Here is a 22,138-nt window from a genome sequence, read left to right on the forward strand (position 1 = left end):
CTGGTTTGTTAACTGTGGGTTTCTCTTCAGACATCTACATCTCCGGGCTCCAGGAAGTCGAGTTGAGGCAATAAGAGGCTGTTTCATTTCCTTCAATGAGCAATCCAGTTGTGAATCCTTTTCCCATGTTACACTGCAGACAATCCTCCTATGTACTCACAATACATGTTTTAAATAATCTTACCTTTTGAATTTCTCAGCTAAGTTCTCCACAAAGTAGTAGATTTCGTCCCAGTGATTCTTCACACTGCCAGACCTAAGAAAAGGAAACAGGGAAATGATTAAAATAAAGCAACAGCTGTCTAAGAAAGAATGTCTGAAGTAAATCATCTCTGAAACAACTTCAAACAACCTGAGTTGTTCAGTGCTTTTAATGATATTGTTAGCATAACAGCAGGTAACCTGATTTATGGTCCTTATTAGCCAGCACACTTGGATAACATGAGATAGCGGTTGTAAAATATGATTTATGCATTTCTGTGAGATGCAAACGATTTATTTGTTCGGCAAGAACTCAAACAAAAGACTAAGTTTATGGGAGAGCATTCAAATCAGAAAAACACAAATTTGTTTGCCAAACGTGTCAGGGGGTAAAACCATTAGCTCCAAAACATGAAGAGCAAGCTCTCTGTGTACTGGGAAAAATATTATTTACTTTTATTCCCTCAAGATGTAGCATGCTATCCTTTATCTGTTGAAGGGATATTTATGTAACACAAACACAACTTGATGGATAAGTTGAGACAGTTTGTCTGCACTGCACAAAAGGGGCCTGTAATGTGCTGGTGAGATAAAAGAGGCTGGTAGCACGGTGTGGCGTGTAATTTAGCACCCCCCCTGGATCCAGAATGAACCCCTGAAGGAGGAAACAGGCCCCATGTCTCCCCAGGGGAACCTCCATAAAACTAGAGTCATATAAAAAACAACTCCCTGTGGAGCTAGCCTTATTTCCTCTGGGCAGGCTGTGTGTGTGTGTGTGTGTGTGTGTGGCAATTTTATTAAGTTTGATCATTAAGGGAGAGGGCTGTCATGATATGACCAGTCAGCAGGTCACTCGTTAGCTAATGAGTGACCCAGAGAGATGACACATGGGAAATGAGCTAAATGACTGTGGTAAAACTAGAGGCCTGTTTAGAGGTGGAAGCTGACATAGAATAAAGAGCAAGGCTGACTAAATGTTATTCTAGGCGCTGACTAACTGATGTAATGGCATTAGACACGCTCTAACTGGCCAACATGGATGTGTTGCTGTTGCCTTGTGTGGGGACTCCAAAAAATGATTTATTGATCAACTTCAATTTAGTATCATTCAGTCCACTGAGTCTTAGTTTCTGCACAAACGCAATGTTAGGAGTTTCTTCATCTTCATTGTGACTGCAAGAAGCACTTTAATTAGTGATATTCAAAAAGTAAATGATAATCTCTTCCAGGGAGGCTATGTTTTCATCCCTCTCCATTTGTTGGTTGGTTTGTATGTTTACACCAAAACTGCTGGACAGAAACTTAGTGGAACGATGCAGGAAAGCACTCATTAAAATTTAGTCAAGATCGAACAGCAGATCCAGGATTCTTTTTTCACTTTCTTCAACATTGTGAGATATGTGCTTTTCAACATTTTCACTGATTCATGGAATAATGATCATATTTAGGGGACTGTGTGCAAATTGGTGCAGGTTGGGCCTTGGTAGACGTTTGTGTTCTACTGAGGGATATTCTTGTTTTTAAATAACATTTTACTCAAAATAACTATCTAGACTAATTATGTAACAAGGCAAATAATGTATTTTCACTAATACACACATTTGGTCATGGGTGTTTTAGAAAATAAATGGCGACCTTGTGACTCTGTTATCTTAGCTTACCTTGAAGTAAGTTCCTCCATTCCTAGCAAACTAAAAAAATCAGTCTGAGAATTTTGTCTAGACAAAATAAACAGAGGGAACCATTTCTCACATGTGAGCTTCCAATACCTTGAGCTAAGATGACAAGACAACTTTTGTTCATTTGATGAGATTACAACTAACTTGGCAATCTTTTATATTCAGCACAATTGATTTAGGAACCAACTGAGATTTACTCTACAAGCTGGTAAACAGCTACAGCTACACCAGCTACAGGACCAAAACATCAAATCAAAGTGAATTGTAACTTATGTTATTTGTCTGCTATTCAGTGTTGAATACCGTGTGGTGCATTTGTGTTATTGCTCCAGCAGTGGAGGGGGTCATTATATGGTCACACTGGGATGGGGTTTAGACACAGCCAAGGAATATGAGGGACTTTCCCATCATGCCTTAGTCATTCAAGGCTTTTTGATCCTGCCAAACCGAACTCTGGGTCTGTATTAAATGTTATGTTTGGGCGACTCAATGAACTTTGTTTTGTTGCCTTGTAAGCCCTGTTTTAAAAAGACAATAAGACTGCTTGTATTATCTTTAAGAAATCAATATATTAGTTCAGGATTGCTTTTTCAGATGATGAGATGTCAACATTTTCTGAAAGATCTGCATAAACAAGCTACAATTGCTGACTGGGTGAGAATCAGCACCTTGTCAAACGTCAGCATGAGAAATTCCAAAGAAAACAAACACATTGATCGCCCGAGCTGAAGGCAAGCTGGTACAAAGGAAGTAGGCATAATGTAGAAATTAATTGGACCATTGCACCAAAACTGCCAAAGCTTGAGGATCAGGTTTGGGTTCCCATGGGCCACCCATGCTGGAACATCCAGCAAAGCATCCACAATAACATATACATGTTATGTAAGCTTCAATTTTCCCCCCCATCTAGCTTGGACCGATACAAATACTGGTCAACTTAACGTCTTATGCCCAATTTTTCTTAGATTTACTGTTGTTCTGATGACACAACTTGTTCCCCACATGAAGGCTTTCACATTCCTGTGAGGCTGATGGAGCAGATTAAAAGGACAAGACCTTACAAGCTAAACAAAAAACTCTCCCAAAACAAAAAAAGCTTGAGGTGAAGGGTTGGAGGGGTGTTTAGCTTTGAATGTGCAGCATCAACAGAAATGGTCACACGAGAATTGCACAGGCAGACACAGAGAAACAGCCTCTGACCTGAAGGAACTGCAGGAGCCAGTTTCTCTTGCAGATTGTTCCAATACAGCAACAGTGGAGGGGAAAAAGAACATTACGTCTGGTAAAACTTAACTGGGGCGAACAGTTATGTAGAGGTGTGGGGATCATTTTTGACTATTTATTTAACATCAGGGTGAATCTGAGGACTCCCACCTTTGGTTTTCAGCTGCTTATCTTTGTTTCTGAACCACCACAGCTCTTGTTTGCCTTGGAAAACTTAGGGTTGTTTGAGGTGGGTCCAGTCGTGGGACCGAAACCTAGCTTGCAGTTTCACTCACCTGTTCAAACACTACTGGGAGAGGAAGTGGGTCATTTTATTCTATGATTCTTGATGAAACTATTTTATGCGTTGCCCTTTTTTCCCTCCTCAATTGTTTGATCTAATTTTATTACTCTGAGCTGAGCTCTGATGTCTGAGACACAGAGAATAAAGGTTATGAGAGGTGAAGGTTGTTATGAGGTGCAGGCGGAGTGATTGCACCCGACAACCGTTTGAATTTGTGTCATTGCAACTTGTCAAAGCCAGGCCAGCAAGATGAAAAGCATGTGTCTGGCTCTCTGCCATCCACGTTAGGAGAATCCAAAGAGAACAAAAGGAAGGATGAAGGGAAGGAGCATGGGAAAGACAAAGTGCCTTATCGTTGAGATTACAGTAAATGTAGCTGAGTAGGAGTGAGATAATGTGAAGAATATGTTGGCTTTATTTTCTGTCTTGTCTGCCAGAGGAAACATGGCCATGAGTGGATGAAAAATTGGCCAGGTCTGTGGCAAACGGGTCAAAACATCCTTTCTCACGCACCAACACCAGCTGACGAGCAAAACAAGGAGTGCACTACTGCTGAAATCCCTCTGCGGTATTTATCTTTTTTTACTTATTTCAACTGGGTCCATGGCATTGATCAGCAAAACTGTTAATCTGCCAGTGTTTACAGCTGTTTGAAAGACTTTGAATCTAAAGGAAAGCTACAGGAAAAGGACCAAACAATAATCTTTCAGCTATTGTTTTTGTTTAAGAGCCCACAACCTTGGCTCAGTCTTTAATATTGATTAAGGTTCCTTCATTTGACGCCTCAAATATAGGACCCTAAAGCAGCCAATTTGAGATGTTTTAAATCTGTTTAGTTTCTTCGTCCACTCTCAAGTACCCAGCAGACACTTCTGTCCCCGAGGGCACTGGGATGACGGCATGTGGGAAAAAGCTCTGTTGGCCTAAAGATTTAGCTGCTCTCAGCTTTGTTCTCACGGTTCAAAGTGTCGAAGGAAGGGAAGAAAATAAATCCAAACTCTGCTAAGGCTGTCTACCATTACAGCTGGGTCTACCCCCAGTCCTCACCAACATGTCCTGTATCCAATGATGGTGCTCCAATTTAACTGACTGGGCACAAGGATTTGTTTGTTTAAAACCACTAACTACTTTTACAGCCATTGCAAAATTCAAAGTCTTTATTGCATGATTTCTGAGCTAATGCTGTGCGTCCATTCCAAACCCGAGAGGAATTGTTTGAAAAAAACTACTGGATAACTAAATGGTGAAGAGGCATTTAAGATGTGTATCCAATGATACTGATTTTTCTACTAAAGTCTTTCTCTGATCATTTAAATATGTCATTTATAATGCACTTTTTCTGTTGATTGAGGCAGAGTCATATATCAAATATTATGCGAAGGCTTGGATTACAGTTAGAATTACTTGCCTGAAGGACTTATATCATGTAACAAGACACTACTACTGAAAATACCAAAGAAACACCCTGTGAAACGCCAAATTACAAAACACTCAGTGCCTGTCATTCCACAGCCAGACATATCTTAGTATTTATGGACTGCAGCTGCAGTTCAGGTTTTTTCGCTGACTTGCCTGGATTCAGGCTTCATGGCCGAACGCCCAACCAGAGTCCTAACTTATGATTGCATCAACAACAATAAAAACATGATCTCCAAAGTAAAGACAAGACAGAAATCATAGCGTTTGACATACAGATTATTATTATTAATAGCAGCTCAATACTTTAGTGTGAGAACAGTGTATGTCACCATCTAGAAACTGCATTAACTACAAGTAGAGTAATGTAGGTCTGCTGGAAATCTGCTGAAAAGAGAGATGAATGGAAAGGGCTTGGGGGAAAGAATGGCAAAAAGATGAGACATAGGCAGAAATGGAAAAAGGAGAAAACAGCTTGCAGGACTACATGGCTGTGTGAAAATATTCTGACATCTGTATTTAAAGGTACAGTGTGTAGAATTTAGTGACATCTAGTGGTGAAATTGCATGTAGCAGCTGAATACCCCTTGCCTCACCCTCCCCTTCCAAACATGACATAGAACCTGTAGAAGTCTTCAGTTGTCATAAAAAGGTGTTTAGTTTGTCCAGTCTGCACTACTGTAAATAACATGGCGGCCTCTGTAGAGAGGACCCCTCACGTGTAAATATAAAGTGTTTAAATACAAAGAAAACTACAATTCATAACATTTTGATGAAACACACTAGTGAAAACATCATGAGGATTATTTTATATTCAATTTGTGCCAAAAGATCCCTTTCATCTAAATCTTACACACTGAAACTTAAAGTAATTGATTTCACACTGAGAAATTAACTGGTTTCACTTCTGTAACAACTTTGTAGATTTTAGGAGAAGAGCATGAAAATAAAAGTTTAAAAATAATGTGTGAATTATATAAAATGTAGGAACATATGGACCAGAGTCACACCTTGCCACCAGCTGTTTACCTGACATCCTATTTCTGTGTTGTGTTGGGTATATGGCTGTAATTAGATGCACTGAGAAATTAACTGGTTTCACTTCTGTAACAGTGACAAGAAGACAAAACAGTCATTCTGTTAGCAGTGGTGCTGTGGGTAAATCTCACAATTTGGATTTTTGGGCTATGATTTCTATATTATGTGCCCCAGTGGCCTAATGGATAAGGCACTGGCCTCCTAAGCCAGGGATTGTGGGTTCGAGTCCCATCTGGGGTGTTAATCAGCAGAGTGGCGCAGCGGAAGCGTGCTGGGCCCATAACCCAGAGGTCGATAGATCGAAACTATCCTCTGCTATTTTGTATGGAATTTGCCCTATGGGGGATCAATAGAAGTACATCTTACATCACAAGTAATCTACATCAATCAATATAGTTTAGACCGTTATCATGCTATGCTAATTGGTAACTATAATTAGTGTTAACTATGGGCCATAGCTTGTGCTAAAGCAGTTTGTTTAACCAAATACTGGTAATAGAGGAAGAGTCAGGATCAGCAAAGAGGTGTTGTAATCCATCAAATAATAATATAATCAAATAATATTTCAGTCTAGACCAAAGTGGTGAACTGACCAACAAACAGACCAATGGACTGCTGTAGACATGTACATACAGCCAAACTCTAACAGCTGCTTTTCCAACTTGGACTACACACTGACACATGACAGCTGCACAATTCAGGAATTTTGTATAAATTTCAGAGTTGATGTATACTGGAACCATAACCCTAAAATAGATTGCCCTATTTTGTTATGTGTGTACATACCAGGATGTTTTCATACGCTGATTCTCAGCAGGCGGGCAACATTTTGCTTTTAAATATGGAACCTGGCACAAGAGGAGTGGTTTTGGATGTGTTTATATGGTCCGTATGCTAATGTTAAATCCTGGAGGAAGACTGTTAAACAATAATGATGTTTGAGAAATATATATTAGACATATACAAACAGGTAGAGCAGTTTAAATGCTGTGACAGGTGACCAATTAGCATAGCATGATAACGGTCTAAACTATATTGATTGATGTAGATTACTTGTGATGTAAGATGTACTTCTATTGATCCCCCATAGGGCAAATTCCATACAAAATAGCAGAGGATAGTTTCGATCTATCGACCTCTGGGTTATGGGCCCAGCACGCTTCCGCTGCGCCACTCTGCTGATTAACACCCCAGATGGGACTCGAACCCACAATCCCTGGCTTAGGAGGCCAGTGCCTTATCCATTAGGCCACTGGGGCACATAATATAGAAATCATAGCCCAAAAATCCAAATTGTGAGATTTACCCACAGCACCACTGCTAACAGAATGACTGTTTTGTCTTCTTGTCACTGTTACAGAAGTGAAACCAGTTAATTTCTCAGTGCATCTAATTACAGCCATATACCCAACACAACACAGAAATAGGATGTCAGGTAAACAGCTGGTGGCAAGGTGTGACTCTGGTCCATATGTTCCTACATTTTATATAATTCACACATTATTTTTAAACTTTTATTTTCATGCTCTTCTCCTAAAATCTACAAAGTTGTATCGTTGCATTTATTATATTGTGTCTTTTCATTTTGACCACCAGATGTTTTATCAATCTCCTGTTCGCAAGAGCTGGTTTCAACATTTTACTTCTGTCACATCATTGTTGACATATCTCTGCCTACAATGTCTAGCTTGTAATGGAACAACCCTGCTTTCCATTATGTATATATCATAAACAATTTAAGTTACACACACCACTTCGCAGTTAGGGATAATGTCTTGCTAAATCCCATATTTTCCAAGCTCAGTAACAGCTGTCCCAGATTCAACCTGGCAACCTTCCGTCACTACCCTCTATATGCTTCAGACTGCAGCCGCCTGTATGTCTCAGAGATCACTGTCCTACATGCTTGAGTCATGACGTGACATCATCTGCCTGAGTTTGCAATAAATGTCTCTGGAGTCAAGTTTATGAGCCAACTCAGCAGTTAACTCTCCTCCTAACTGTAAAAGTTAAGACCATCTACACAGTGCCCAAAGCAAGTCACCCATTCTGAGGCAAGGCATGTTTAATCATAAGGCCTCTTATCATGTTAAAATTAAATAAAACTAAAAAAATACAGGTTTAATAAAAAACAGAATAAAAACAAAAAAACAAATGTAAAACCAATTTAAGACAGAAAAAGTATCATAAAACTGATGCATTAAAACCATATGTTATCTGCAAGGGCATCTGATTCCAGTGGTGGACACAGGAGCATAATGGCTAAAGGATGTTTTAATTTTCTTTGGATTGATATTACAGTCTTGATTGCCCCCCTTGTGGCTGGCTACATAATAGGTCATGAACATCGTCTCCTCCACGTTAGCAGGTGGCACATATACAAAACAAAAAAGTCCAAATATACATCAAATAAAATTTTCTCAAAGATATTTTTTCCAAAGATGGGTGAGATTGACTAGCTGTCATTTTAGGTAGTTCTTGTCACACTGATGTACAGTATGTTCAAGTGCTTAGGTTTCTGGTAAGTTGGGTTTTGATTAGTTATTTGATGCTATAAAAATGGGGCAAAATGCCATGATTAACAGCTTGGATTGACTTGGTGAAGCGTGTGTATCTGGTCGCTATCGCACAAACTCTTTGGTGCAAGTTGGCAGAACCTCTGCTGTGTGTTTTGTGTTAAGTAAATAGAAATATAGAAATTTTAAGTTTAGCTTAAGTCAGCTTAAGGTTCAAAAATTCCCCAAAGTTATGGACATGAAAGGCTGGTTTAAGCCTTTCAACATTTTAGTATCCTGTGTTCTCTGCTTCTCCGCCTGCTACAACCTCCTCACATTGATCTTTACGCCTTCTATATGGATCAATAGAGTTCAGAATGTGTCTCATAAAACCAGCACAGGCCTGAGGGATGGGGTAGAGGGGCGGCTGGAGTTGGTCTCTAATGAGCTTCGCTCTGTTTGAAGTCCACAACTAATATCTGAACCTTGTTAGTCACCCTCAGAGTGGGCACCAGAGCTCACAGGAGAGCTAACAATAGCATCAGACACTAAAAAAATATAATTAGTTTCCTTATTTGCAGCATGTGTCAGTGTTTACCACATTGAGCACAAGTCAAAAGCAGCCTTTCACATCTGGGCTGCAGTCCCACCATGTTTGAGTCCCTTTTCGACAAAGGAATTGAATGGCGAGAAGGAAACATTACACAGGTTCTGTTTAAGTTCAGTGGGTAAAGCAACGATTTTACAGTGATTATCTTTATATCTGATATTAGATTTAGTTGTTAGGCTGAATAAGACACTGCCATGTAAATAGCATTCTATCATTACAATAACCTGAATAAGGTCATATAAGCAAAAATCTAAGGACCGTGCAACATTTCCCAACTTAAGTTGCACTATGTAGATGTGTATACAACCTCATTTTCACATTTCACATTATGATATCCTATTGGAGTTTTCACAGCAGCACGACAGCTTTGCAAAATCAACATGTTGGCTTGATGTCATAATCACACTCTGCTCTTGAACATGTCATGTAGAATCCTAATTGAGGGCCCATCAGTGAAAACAACCCTTTGGCCCGACAACCAATAACATTAAAGCTGTTGTACGAGTCACTCATTTTTCGAATATGCATAAAACTTCTAATCAGGCCACAAAACTTTTAAAGGTGCTGTGCACAACATTTTTACCACCGCCAAATTAAGACCACATTTCCCATTAATGTTGTTGCTTCCCGTCCTTTCTTGTTCCACCTCCCAATTCCTGGTATTGCTCCATAAATGCAGGAGGAGGAATGAGAGGAGCTGATACAACAATATACTTTAAATTCAAGGCAAATAATCTAAAGTTTAAAAACAGGCAGTTTGAATATGATATTGAATATAAGATATACTGTAAATGCACTGGGGAAATAACAGGCCCTGCAGAAGTTTCTCTTACATTTTATCTTCTCCCCGGCAGCCTAAGCCCAGCTGCTGAAGTCCAGCACTAAGATGTCACATAACCACAACATTTTTCCAATGTGGGCGTACAGGGAGTGGAAATGAGCGAGCGCACGGTGAGCGGTCACTAAGTAAAGAGCTGGAAAGAAAAAAAGTCCCTTCAGTGAAGAAGTCCCATTTCTTTGGAAAAACTGAATGTTTTTTCTTTACTCGAGATTGAGAAAAGAGGAAGATGGGGTTTTGATTTTTGAGAACCAGATGGATCAGTTTCGTACTGATATACATACATAATGACAAATACAGTTTACTTCCTCCTACACTTACCTTGACATGAAAACATTTGTCAGCAAACATTATTTAGGTCTCAGATTGTATTTTAATGAAGTTTTACGATTTTATATTGTTGTATTATATTTTATACTTTCACATTTTCTCTTGTGGAAGCAAATCAATTTAATAAATCGATCAGTGATGTTTTCAACATCCTCACTGAGCTTGAAAGATGCATAAGCATTATATCTATAAATAATGAAGCTGTTGATTGATGAGAATTATGTTGCAATGATTATTGATATTGCTTGTTTTTATTTACCAGCCCTACAATCCAACAGATTTGCTCCTGTGGTTTAAAACTCTTCTTTATGTGCAGAGAATGACAAAGACTTGATAAACAGCAAAGCATCTTATAAATCTGAGGTAGATCTTATGCACGATGATATATTGATACAGATGTTACCTTTAATCTATTGTTATCGATGAAAATCACATTGCGATAATTATCGATATTGTTTATGAGCTACTTGCATCCAACCAGTGGCTCCTCATTTTTTGCTTGTTCAGCAAAGTGTGCTCTGCGAGTCAGCTTCCTTTATGACGTCAGCACATCTGCACAGATGCTAATCAACCTCACTGCATTTAAACAATCACGTTAGAAGCTGAAAAATGTTTTACCCCAAAACATGAACCAGCCATTTTGTCTTCCAATTCAAATAAAGACCGAATAACGAGCTTTAACTTTAACTTGCGAGGTAAACGTGGCTGCTGGTTTGATAGTTCGCAGTGTTTTGTTAACTTCTTTCACAGGGGAAGCCTCTGTAACCCGCTGGTGTCCGAGTTGTGCATGATCATGAACATTAAATTGTGTCCACTTACTTATCGAGGACGAAATAGAGGTCAAATGCTCCCTGACAGGAGCTCTCCTCCTCCTCCTCCTCCTCCTGCTGCGGCTCCGGCTCACCTCCCGATGGAGAACACAGCAAAAATAATCCCATCAAAAACACAACAAGACGCATATTCGACGCAAGTCTCGCCATAGTTTCTCCTCGGGAGGGAAAAAAAAAGTAAGTTCCTTTGTGTCAAACAAAAGAAAGAAAAATAAAAAGTGAGTTTAGTGAGTTCTTACATCCCAGAGACAGTGAGGAGATGCGACAAAGACAAAAGCTGCAGGCGGTGCTTCTTCTTCTCGTTGCTCAGTTTACAACCAGTGACACCGCATCACAGCCCAGAACAAAAGAGACACACAGTTTCAGATGGGTCACAATCCACTGTTCGCACAAACACATCCAAAGAGAAAATAAAGGAGTGTCTCCCTGACAAAGTGTCAACGCTGTTTTTAAGTGTGAGGGAAAAAGCCAAGAGAAAGTGACTGAGGGCAGATTTGGAGGAGCTGGGAGCCCAGGGGACAGACTTGGCTCAAATGGACCAGGTTTCATGTTTCATCCTGAGGAGGAAGGAGAGAGAGGAGAGTGAGAAAGAGGAAATGAAAATGGGTCAACATCCCCCCATGCGCCGCCCTCACGTGGCACACTGGAGAAGTTTGGGATGAATACATCACTGCCCCTGTTTCACACTGCTGAGCCCCAATACAGCTGTCTTTTCACTTTAAACACATGGTGTTTATCTGCAGTTTTATAGATGTGACCTACGAAGGAGGCACAGAGGCTCAAACAAGAACAAATAAAAAAAGATGTAAAGAAAAGTTATCAGAAAACAACTTCATATTAGAAAATGATAGAGAGATAACAAAATAAATCAAACAATTAAAAAAGGAACATAAAAAACACAACAACAGAACAAATAATATGAATAAGAAAACACAGGAGCGAGTCAGTGAACACGTAATATAACAACAGAAATTCAAATCTACAACGAAACCAAATGCGCAACAAATCAAAAAACATCAACAATTCAAAATGCACAACAAATCCATAACACACAACATCAAGGCACTAAAACTGCAAATCAGAGCAACTACAAATCAACAAACACAATAACAAATCAAATGACACACTAGCAGATCACAAAACAAAAAAACACAACAGCAAATAAGGAAACACAAAAGCGAGTCAGAAAACACATGAATAATTTTGAATACACAACAAAAAACATAAAACGACAACAATTCAAAAACCACAGCAAATCAGAACACATCAACAATGAAAAAAACACCATAAATAATCAAAAAACACGACAGCAAATGAAAAAAACACAATAACAAAAAGACAACAAATCAAAACACAGCAACAATCAATAAAACACAACAACATTAGCTTCTAACGGAAATGGGCAGCACCCGCTTTCAACAAGAATTGCCTCTGACTGGATGAAGGCCCTGCTTGTCTTTTTCTCTGAGGGAATAGCTCTGTCTTCAGAACAACCCTCTTTTAAACTTGTGAATACTCATTGTGATGTTGTGAGAAGTATCAAGTATCAGCTCGTATATATGACCTGCTTCAAAGCTTCACTGTGTTTTCTGTACTTTCATCCATATCAGAGCTTTAGTGCATTTCAAAGCAAACGTTTCACACGACTATGGCTTTAAATGAAGTGACAGCTGGAGTTGCTTTTGTTGTTAGTGTGTTTTAAACACCACTCTGCCTTTTTCATTAATCATAGCCAGAACTAAGTTGCCCTTTTTTTATTCCTCCTCCAGAGTCACTCCATTGGTAAATACTAATCTCATCGAACTGTAAAACGCTTTTCTGCTACTTCTAAACAAATCAAGCAGATATACAGATTAAGTGCCACAGCAGCGGTCCACACTTACAATGTCCCTTAACCCTTTGGCCCCTGTTTAAAGTCTCATTCTGATGTGAACTCACTTATCCCACACTAAACAGATCCCGTGTAATCCTTCAAATGAAAGTCAATTGCCTGCCAGAGCCAAACTCCTACGCCTCATGTCCACTCATATTCATTTACATGCATTTATATACTCATTCATAACACAAGTAACCCTCCAACCACTGTATATAATCATATACAATGATAAATAAGCCAGTGTTTGTGGTCCCTCGAAAAACAGTTTCTTCTCACTGACTCAATAGATCATTGATGTTTTTCATTTCAGTGTAGTTGCAAATCTTTTGGTTTCTGTTGTACTAGTGCCCTTAAGTACTTACTACTATTCTTTCTTTTATTCAAGTAAACACAAAATACAAACAAATACATATACACAAAACAGACAAAATATACAAGAAGATATCACGACCAGACTACCAACGTCATGTAACTACAGTCCAATGACATGTAGTGTATTGTAGACTAAACTGTCTGTAGTTGTCCCTATGTCAGCTGTCGTAATGGATGGATGAACAATGTGTCATCCAGACTTTACTACCCCAAATGCATCACAGAAACAACAGTATCCAGCAAAAACATTCTGGTCTGTCTCTCTGTTTACATTTTTTTTTACATCCTAAGTGAACTGATGTTATCATTTAGCAGCATAATGAAGAGAAATGTTTAATTCTCACATTCCAGCTGTTGGCTCATGGTGTTGTAACAGTTTTGTTATGATTATGTGATCCTGTATGAAATTAGAAAAGGAACAGCCATCATGTAATTGTAAGTGAAGTTTAAGGTGCATTTATAGTCGGTAAATCATAACAACTTACAAACAACAAACAACATAACTTTTTTGTATTTGAATTGTCTTTGTTTATTGTGTCTCAACATCGAATCTGAAACCACCACAGTCCACATGGCACGACATTCATTGCATTACAGATATACAGCATTTAGCAAATATGCTTTTCTCACCAGAAAAGATAAACAATTTTGTGTGTTTACTTGACTTGTTTCTTCTGTTTTGCATGACTTCTCAAGAATTACATTTTTGAAAGTTGTCTTGATATTGCAACTTTAGTAAATACTGATCAATCTTTGTGCTATTTTTTCAAACAGGCTAACAAAGCTTATGAGAAATTGAATAGCATAACACATTCATTGTACTTAGTCTACATTCTTTACTTCTTAGTCTAAATCTTGAAACCATTTGGCTGCCAAAGCAAAAGTGACTGTTGAAACCCCGGTTCAGGGCATGGTTTACTTCTGCTCTCCAAAGTGCTTGTTGAAGATGCCCTTTGCGGTCTCGAGGGCAGCGTCAGCTGGGACGGGTATGTGAGGGGCGATGCCAGCTCCCTCCCATGCTGGCCCGGCAGTAGTGTCAGAGTGGACAGTGGGGATACTGAGGAAGATGTCACTCTCACCAACCTGGAAGGTCTTTGGTGGGTGGGAGGCACCAGCAGTGGTCTCTCCAATGATCATAGCGCGGCCAAGCCTTTTCATGATGTACACGAACTCCTCAGCGGCGCCGGCAGTCGCTTTGCTGGTCAGGATGATCAGGCTCTTCTTTGAGCCATACCTTGTGCCTAAGGTGGTGGATGAGGTGAAAGTAGAGAGAGGTTATAATGTGAGGTTGATGAAGTAGAGAAGTGATTTGTAGGTTGTGAAAAGGGTTTAATTGAATATGACTGTGGAGTGATTCCTAAACACAAATAAAAAATACGATGCTTCTATGGTCCTAGCTGAGAGCCACAGAAATATTCTATCAACACTTATGCCAACTGCTTATGACAAACATTTGCTATTATACACAGCCAGCTGGTAAAAGGCAAAGGTTTTCTTAGAGTTGTGCTTCTGGCCACCTGATGAATTTAAGCCCAAACTAACTTTAACCCGGTATAATTATGTTTTCATTTCCTGATTGATTTAACTTACTCTTTAGTGATTACAGATTTCCCCTGCTAGTAGCTTGTAGCTAACAGGAATCATTATGTACAATACAATGACTCGAAAATGAATTACCAGTGAGATCAGACAAGGAGAGAAGCTCTGTGGTAGTGCCGGAACTTCTGTCGTACAGCTTGTCCAGCACAATCTGCTTGTCGGCATCAAAGAAGTAAGAACAGAAACCAGCGATGGCTGTTGTTGGGCCACCGAGGTTGTTCCTGCAAGTACAGGTAAAGTACAGTCATAGGGAGCCTAGATTCTTGATAAAAATTAAAATGAACCTCTGTAAACTTTTCATTGATGCAGGCACTAATAAAGTTGAGTAACTAAGTAGTAAAACATAAATTTAGTCATGGGCTGATTAGCATGGAGCAGAAGCTCTGTGAGTGGAACAACAAACCTCAGGTCGACGATCATGGCATTAGTGTTGACAACCTTGTTCCACACATGCTCAACGATAATTTGGGCGATAGCTTTGACCTCCTCAAAGTCTCCAAACATATCAAAACGCAGGTAGCCGATGTTGTTCTCAAATATGTCGGTGTGGAAGGAGACTTTGATCAGCTCAATGAACATCTCGGGTGAATAATCCTGGCAAGAAAGACAAGCAGAAAGTAGAGCTATAATCTGGAGCATGTTTTTCTAAAAAATATTTATATTTATTCAATTCTATTACAGTATTTTTATCCTTTCTAGTAAGCTCAATAAGTGGAAAAGAACACCTTAACAAAGCAACTACAATTTAAAATATGTATTTGTTAAGTTGACAATAATAATTATTTTCTAAACCAAAAATCTCTCCTATCTCATGAACAAGGGTCCTACCATAGGTGGAAGAGCTGGGGTATTGCTGGTGGTTTTCAGGCTCTTGTCCCCAGAAAGGGTCATGAGGTCAGCAGACAGCTTAGTCTCCAGACCGTCCTTGGAGACAACCATGCCGTACTCTCCGTTTGCCTGGAGCCCTTTTAACTTTTCTGCAACACTAGCCCCAATAGCCTCAAAGGCATAGTTGGCAGCAATCAGGGATGCTGATCCCTCAATGATGGATGGAACTTTAGCCCGGAGGTTGACGATTTTGATTGCAGTAGCGAGGGCGTCTTCAGCATTGACCTCCACATCAGGGGTCACACCAGCAACCTCCCAAGTGGAGCCAGTGATGGGATTGATGGACTTTGCAGATGGCACGGTAACGTAGAAGTCAGTTTCACCAACTTTGATTTTATCGACTTTCACAGAGCCCCCTGAGGTCTTCTCACCTACAATGGTGGCCCTCTTCAGGTTCTTGAGGCAGTAGGCTACATCCTCCGCAATGCCCTTGGTGTTTTTGCTAGTGAGGATAATGAGGGGTTTGGTAACACCGTATCTCTCTCCCAACAGTGTAGACATAGTGAACAGCTTAGTGGTGGTGTTTGACGGACGGTCATATACACTGTCAATGTGGACCACAGGCTCGGCTTTGGTGAAGTAAGACACAATGTAGGGGATTCCGGAGACGTCCCCGCTGCTAGTGTAGCGTAAGTCGAAGATGAGAGATGAAGTTGGCAGGATTTTATTCCAGACCAGATCTAGGAGCAAGGAGCCAATTTTTTCAGCGACCTCTTCCCCAAGGATGTGGTCAATCCTCAAGTAGCCAGTGTTGCCCTCCAGGATGTCAAGCTTGATAGAGGTCTGAAGGACGGCAATGAGCTGCTCGGGAGGCAAAGGAGGCATCTTCGGGGGAACAGCAGGGACATAGTTTTGCTCGTAGGAGACCTTCAGACGTGGGTCACTGACTGTGGTCTGGACTCCAGAGCTGAGGACATTAGCCAAGGTTTCGGCATCTGGGATGTTGAGAACCTCCGTGTTGCTGTTGGCTGTTTCAATTGCCTCCTTCATCCCTGTCAGCTTCTCTGGCGAGCAGTAATTGTCCATGATGATCTTTGCTATATCAACAATAAGGCTTGGGGTAAATGCAGCATGGGTAAAAAAAACATTTCCTATAACTAAAAGAGATGCCACCAGAAAGATGGCCCTTGCCATTTTTGTCAGTTTAGTGTAGTTGAATAAAGTAAATGGGAATGGCTGCCGAAGAGCCAGACCTCCTTCCTCGAAGAGGTTCTTTGTCAAATGGCATTATTTTGGCTGCAAGGTTTCTGTTAACAAACTCATAAGAGGATTTAGCCCACAATAAACCTCTAATCGTATTATCCTGAGTGCTTCTGCAAGGCAATAACAACTTAGCCAGGAAGAAACAAAAGTTTGTTGCCAAAGATGTGAGACTTAAATTTACACAAGGTATTTTGAATACCTCTTTAAAGCTTTGTTTGTGAAAATAGGCCATATCTGTAAAAGACATTTATAAAGAAAGGAGGTGGTGAAAGTATTCATCCTTTTAGGGTAAATAACTGTTTGCTTATCAAGCCTTTGGTGTCAGTACATTTATGCATAATATTATATCAGTATAATATGTGAGTATTGTGTCATACTTGTGAATGAAAGAACAAGAAAATATTTATAATAACTGTTATTACCATATAACTCAGCACAAGCTGCTCAATGAGTTATTCAACACAAGAAACACTCCTTTTAATTCCTGCACTGAAAGTATATTTAAATAGTTAAATTCCACTTCCACAATCTTTATTTTTTTTAATGTTATACAGTTCATTGCAGTAGTTGTTTGGTTGCCAACTTTTAAAAGTGGTGTGAATGAGAACAGCAATATTTAGTTTTGGTTTGTTTGATGCTTGCTCCCTCTGCTGGTTTTGTGGTTAAAGAACAGAACAGCTCAGATATCGATTCAAGCAGGCTGAAAAACACAATGCAAAGCAAAAGAGAAAATAATGGCAAATGAATGACAAATAATGTAACAACCCCAAAAAGTTCATATGTTAAGCATATTAACACGCATTTACATAATAATTAAATAATTTTTCATTTATAAAGAACTGAACATTCACCTTCTAAAACAAAGCATTTAATGTGTAATGAAAGGGAATCACAGAAAAAATAACTAAACAGAAGAGACAGGCAACTTTACTGAATAAATAATATAGACATCATATACATAGCAAAGTGCAATAGAATTTCCTTTATGAAGAAATTGATGTTGTGATAATACATTGGTAGATGAGTAGATTAAGGTTAGGTAAGTTTCTTCCTCCAATAAGATATATACACTATTGTAATAAATGTGGATACATACAGCTGCCAGGTTTGTGGAAATAATATAAATGCAGATACAGCTTGTGAAGAACCAACATTTTATATTGAATCTACAAATGGTTAAACTAATCTGATATATAATATATAATATTCCATGATGATATTCCTGTGAAAAAGCATCTGAAACAGTGCATACCCTGTGACTGTAAATCTCTAAAAGCACAAATATCTCTTCTGGTATAACCTCGAATCTCCAATTAATTTTCAGGAAAAGCAGCTCAGGGATAGATTATACAGAACAAGACTGTTTTGTGTGCTGTGACTATGGTCAGTGATTGAGGAATTTGTTAGGAAATGAGAATAAAGCACAATGAGCTATTTACCATTTTCTTTCTTCAAAAGCTTTGCTTCTATTAGTCTCTGTGCTACATGAAGAGCATTACTTGCCTTGGCAAAAACATGAGGCTCAACCCCTGAAACACTCCACACTTTCCCAGTGATGGCGCTCATAACAACCTGGTTGGGAATGGAAGCGTACAAGGTGCTGTTCCCTATCTGATACGTTCCACTTGATAGAGACCCTCCAATGGTTGGCTCTCCAATGATTGTGGCCCTGTTTAGGTCCTTCATAGTGCGAGTAAACACTTCAGCTGCGGACCCAGTCATGTGACTGGTGAGGATGTAGACATCCTTGGAGGACCCATACCGTTGACCCCTGACCTGGGACAATGTCATGACCTCTGTCATGGTGGTCGTGGTGCGGTCAAAGATGGTGTAAAGATGCTGCAGAGGTTCTATGTCGAAGAAATAGGTGCACAGAAGGGGAATTGTTGCTGAATAACCACCAGTGTTGTATCTCATGTCAATTATGAGGGCATCTGTGTTTACTACATTACTCCACACTAATTTTATTAGCTGTGTGCCAATGGCTTTTAACACCTCTATGTCCGCCATCATGTCAAATCTTAGATAGCCAACGTTACCTGGCAAAAGTTCAATTTTAAACAAAGCGTCAATTATGTATCCCACTTCCTCTGCTGTGGGGATCTTTCCGACGTCATGAACAGTCTCAGGCTCAACATCGCAATGGAAGACATGGAGGCGGTGATCACCTGAAGCCTCTTGAAGGTCTGAGGTCAATTGAGATGCAAGAGATTCAAAATCTACCACTGACCAGTATAGTCCCTCAGCCCATTTGCTCATCAGCACCTTGCTGACCTGTAGGGCAACTTCATGGATGGCATAGTGTTTTTCTAGCAGTTCCCCAATTACCTCCATTAGGGACCTGAGCCCCTGATGAAAATCTGCAACCTCATGAAAGTGATCTACACCTTCCTCAGCCAGTACAATGGCATCAGGGACCACACCACCTCCCAGCCAGCATTCACCATTGTTGTCAATAAAGTTTATGACAGGCACAGTGATGGCAAGGCCTGTCCCTTCTATTTGAAACATCTGTGAGTGCATTAGGGTACCAGATGTAATTTCCCCAATGACTGCGCCACGATGAAGGGATTGTATTAGATAAGCAAACTCTTCACCAACACTTGCTGTGTAGTAGCTGGTCAACACATAAACCCCACGTTTGGATCCATAGCTGGGACCTGTAATTTGAGGGTAGGAGTTATGTGCTGTTGTTGTGTTCTGAATTCGGTCATATATTGTGAAAAAGTGATGCCTCTGGGAAGTGTCATACAGATATGACAGAATGAGAGCTAGAGAGGTAGTGCATCCACCAGTATTATAGCGTAGGTCAATAATCAGGTTACTGGTGTCTTTTAAGGGCTCCCACACCTTTTTAGCAAAGAACTCCTCAAATTGAATCAGTGGGGAAAACTCAACAAACTTGTCAAAGCGTAAATAGCCAGTATTGCCCTGGAGAATTTCAATTTTAAACGTTGTCTCAATCAGTGCTTTTAATAATTCTAAATCCTCAGGGACTTTGTAAAGCTCAGGGTCCTCCTCTACAATGGCAGCATTGTCTTGCATGTATTTGATGATCAGTCGTGGATCCTCTGACACAGTCTGGAGGTCCTGGTTAAGTCTGATTGCCAGATCTTCCTCAGATATGACGAAGAAAAAGTCCATAGTTTGCAGATGTTGAAGAAGAGCTGGGACTCGATCTGTGAAAGCATACAACTTCCTGATTATGTTGGAGATGCTCTGAACAACTTGTGGAATGGTACTCCTCACAGCCAGAAGGGACTTTGCTTTTGGGACAGCTTCCTTTGCAATGACGCTGACTGTTGGGGGAATGCCACTGACCTCCCAGCTCTGGCCTGTGATTGGACTGAAAGATCTTGCCACAGGAACTGTTATGTAGAACTCTGATCCTCCAATCCTTATCTTTCTGACTTTTACTGACCCACCAGCAGATCGCTCTCCAACGGTGATAGCCCTCTTTAGGTTTTTTAATGTGTATGCCACTGCCTCAGCAGCCCCAATGGTACGTTTGCTAATCAAAATAATCACATCTTTCTCCTTTCCATACCTCTCTCCCTTAATTGATGGCATGGTCCACAGCTCCGTGGTTGTATTTGAGGGCCTGTCATACACAGTGTCTATATGAAAGATGGGCTCAGGGTCAGAGAAATAGGAGATTATAAAGGGAACTCCAGACATTTGTCCAGCTGTGCTATACCTCAAATCAAAAATCAGAGAGGATGTGTGAGCAACTTTTTCCCAGATGTTGTCCGTCAGCAGGGAACCAAGCTTTGACGCAGTCTCCTCCCCAATGATCCGATCCATCCGCAAATAGCCAATGTTGTTTTCCAGGATATCCACCTTTACAGAGTTCCTCACCAGCCGGATCAGTTGTTCTCTGGGGAGAGATGGCAGTATCGGGGGCATCACTGGGATGAAATTAGGCTCGTAAGACACAGTCAGCCGTGGGTCATTCAGTGCTCCTTGTACTCCGACTGTGAGCACAGCTGCAAGGGTCTTCCTATCTGAAATCCGCAGGATTTCTCCGCTGTTAATTGCTTGTTGGATAGCCTCCTGCATCCCAACCAGGTTCTCTGGAAAGCAGTAGTTTTCCAGCAGAATCTTGGCCATTTCTAACACCAGGGCGGGCTGGAATGATGAGTTGGCAGAGAGGGTACTTAAGAGAAGCATCAATACCAGTGGTGGTGTGTGTTGAGTCTTCATCATTACTCATGGAAAGAGAACTACTCTGCCTTTGCTTTCACTGGGGTGTGTTAGCTCATTTGTCTGTGTCGGAGAATGGTGGTTTTCGGAGGAGGGAACATTATCATTGTGGTAGGCTTTTTTGGACAACAACCACATCATCATAAGAGGCTTTTGTCCCGAATAAACCTTTAATCGTATTATCTGTGGTGCATCAGCCAGCAGACAATGGCAGACACAATAGAAATTGTTGAAGAGGAGATAGTGTCTCACCTCTCCCACACAAACACAATAATTAAATATCATGCAGTTTCTTTGACTTTGTCCAGACTACAGTGCAGTCTCCTTTGTGTTTCAATTACATTCTGTCTAATTATCCAAATTCCCATTTGTTATAAGATACCACCTCAAATTTCTGTTAAGGGAAAAAACATGGGCATTTAACTGATTAGAAAAATGTCGAATGTGGGTGGATGGGTGCAAAAGCATTTACAGAATCTCTCACGCTCTTTCCCCCTCCCTCTCACTCTCTCTCCCTTCGCTGTTATAAAAGCTTCTGGTAGTGGATTTCGGTGCCATTGGTAGCTTTGCGGGTCATGTCTGGGTCGTTCCATGAGCGACATGATTACACTCTGTGGACACGTGGCAAAGCCTTTTTAAATCACATGCAGGATCAGAATAGGGAGTAAACCTGCCTATATTATGAATATAGGAACAAAAGGTTCATTGGAAAGGTTTGATCTGGACTGAATTACTTTCTTACTTTCCACTGCCCTGTATTACACTATTGTTTTTCCTGACTCATTTGTTTTACACTTTGAATCAAAAGTGAAACATTTTCATTTGGAGTGAAAAGGAAAGTGTTTTGAATAACATGCTCTGCTGACAACATTTGCTATTATGTAATTCAAACTCGGTTTATTGAAGAAGTACGTCAGTACATTGAGCTTGAACATGACATTAGTCCTTCGGAGCATGACCCTGATCTACACATTTTAGCAGCTCAGACTCCAAATGCTAGACGGTGCTCAGCTTATCTTAGTGTCTTAACTTTTAATACCGCCTCATACATTG

General features: G+C 40.2%; 2 protein-coding genes and 2 non-coding genes across 6 annotated transcripts in view; 1 reads left to right on the forward strand and 3 right to left on the reverse strand.

The window, feature by feature from the left end:
- The window catches only part of antxr1c (ANTXR cell adhesion molecule 1c), a 34,262-nt gene extending 22,735 nt beyond the window's left edge, over positions 1 to 11,527 (reverse strand). Inside the window, exons 1-2 of one of the 2 annotated variants that reach the window (XM_020083614.2) lie at positions 10,934 to 11,527; positions 185 to 256 (exon numbers count right to left, since the gene is read on the reverse strand). In XM_020083614.2, the coding sequence (XP_019939173.2) occupies positions 185 to 256; positions 10,934 to 11,094 (233 nt within the window). In that variant the 5' untranslated portion in view covers positions 11,095 to 11,527. The remainder of the gene's footprint in view (positions 1 to 184; positions 257 to 10,933) is intronic. The other variant, XM_069517537.1, reaches the window with a different exon arrangement.
- On the forward strand, positions 6,009 to 6,081 carry trnar-ccu (transfer RNA arginine (anticodon CCU)). Its single transcript has one exon. It is a non-coding gene; the product is annotated as a tRNA-Arg (tRNA).
- On the reverse strand, positions 7,028 to 7,100 carry trnar-ccu (transfer RNA arginine (anticodon CCU)). Its single transcript has one exon. It is a non-coding gene; the product is annotated as a tRNA-Arg (tRNA).
- Positions 11,528 to 13,696: 2,169 nt separating the features above from the next.
- On the reverse strand, positions 13,697 to 21,114 carry rbp3 (retinol binding protein 3). Of its 2 annotated transcripts, XM_069517953.1 has the most exons (5): positions 18,419 to 21,114; positions 15,620 to 15,931; positions 15,195 to 15,385; positions 14,870 to 15,012; positions 13,697 to 14,433 (listed from the first exon to the last, which is right to left on the reverse strand). In XM_069517953.1, exons 1-5 carry the CDS (start codon positions 21,086 to 21,088, stop codon positions 14,108 to 14,110), a joined length of 3,642 nt encoding a protein of 1,213 aa, XP_069374054.1. In that variant the 5' UTR covers positions 21,089 to 21,114; the 3' UTR covers positions 13,697 to 14,107. The 2 variants fall into 2 exon arrangements, with proteins under 2 accessions (XP_069374054.1, XP_019938589.2); XM_020083030.2 differs by lacking the exon at positions 18,419 to 21,114 and having other exon boundaries at positions 15,620 to 16,907.
- Positions 21,115 to 22,138: the final 1,024 nt, after the last annotated feature.

Source organism: Paralichthys olivaceus, chromosome 21, assembly GCF_024713975.1.
Source record: "Paralichthys olivaceus isolate ysfri-2021 chromosome 21, ASM2471397v2, whole genome shotgun sequence".
Taxonomy (NCBI): Eukaryota; Metazoa; Chordata; class Actinopteri; order Pleuronectiformes; family Paralichthyidae; genus Paralichthys; species Paralichthys olivaceus.

What these genes read in the sequence shown, in the direction of transcription:
- rbp3 (XM_069517953.1), bottom strand. Translation starts at nt 21,088, where the DNA reads ATGATGAAGACTCAACACACACCACCACTGGTATTGATGCTTCTCTTA. An exon ending in TCACTGGGAAAGTGTGGAGT is followed by an intron (nt 15,932 to 18,418) that starts GTTTCAGGGGTT and finishes TCCACTTGGGAG; the next exon opens with GTTGCTGGTGTGACCCCTGA. An exon ending in CCCCAGCTCTTCCACCTATG is followed by an intron (nt 15,386 to 15,619) that starts GTAGGACCCTTG and finishes CTTTCTTGCCAG; the next exon opens with GATTATTCACCCGAGATGTT.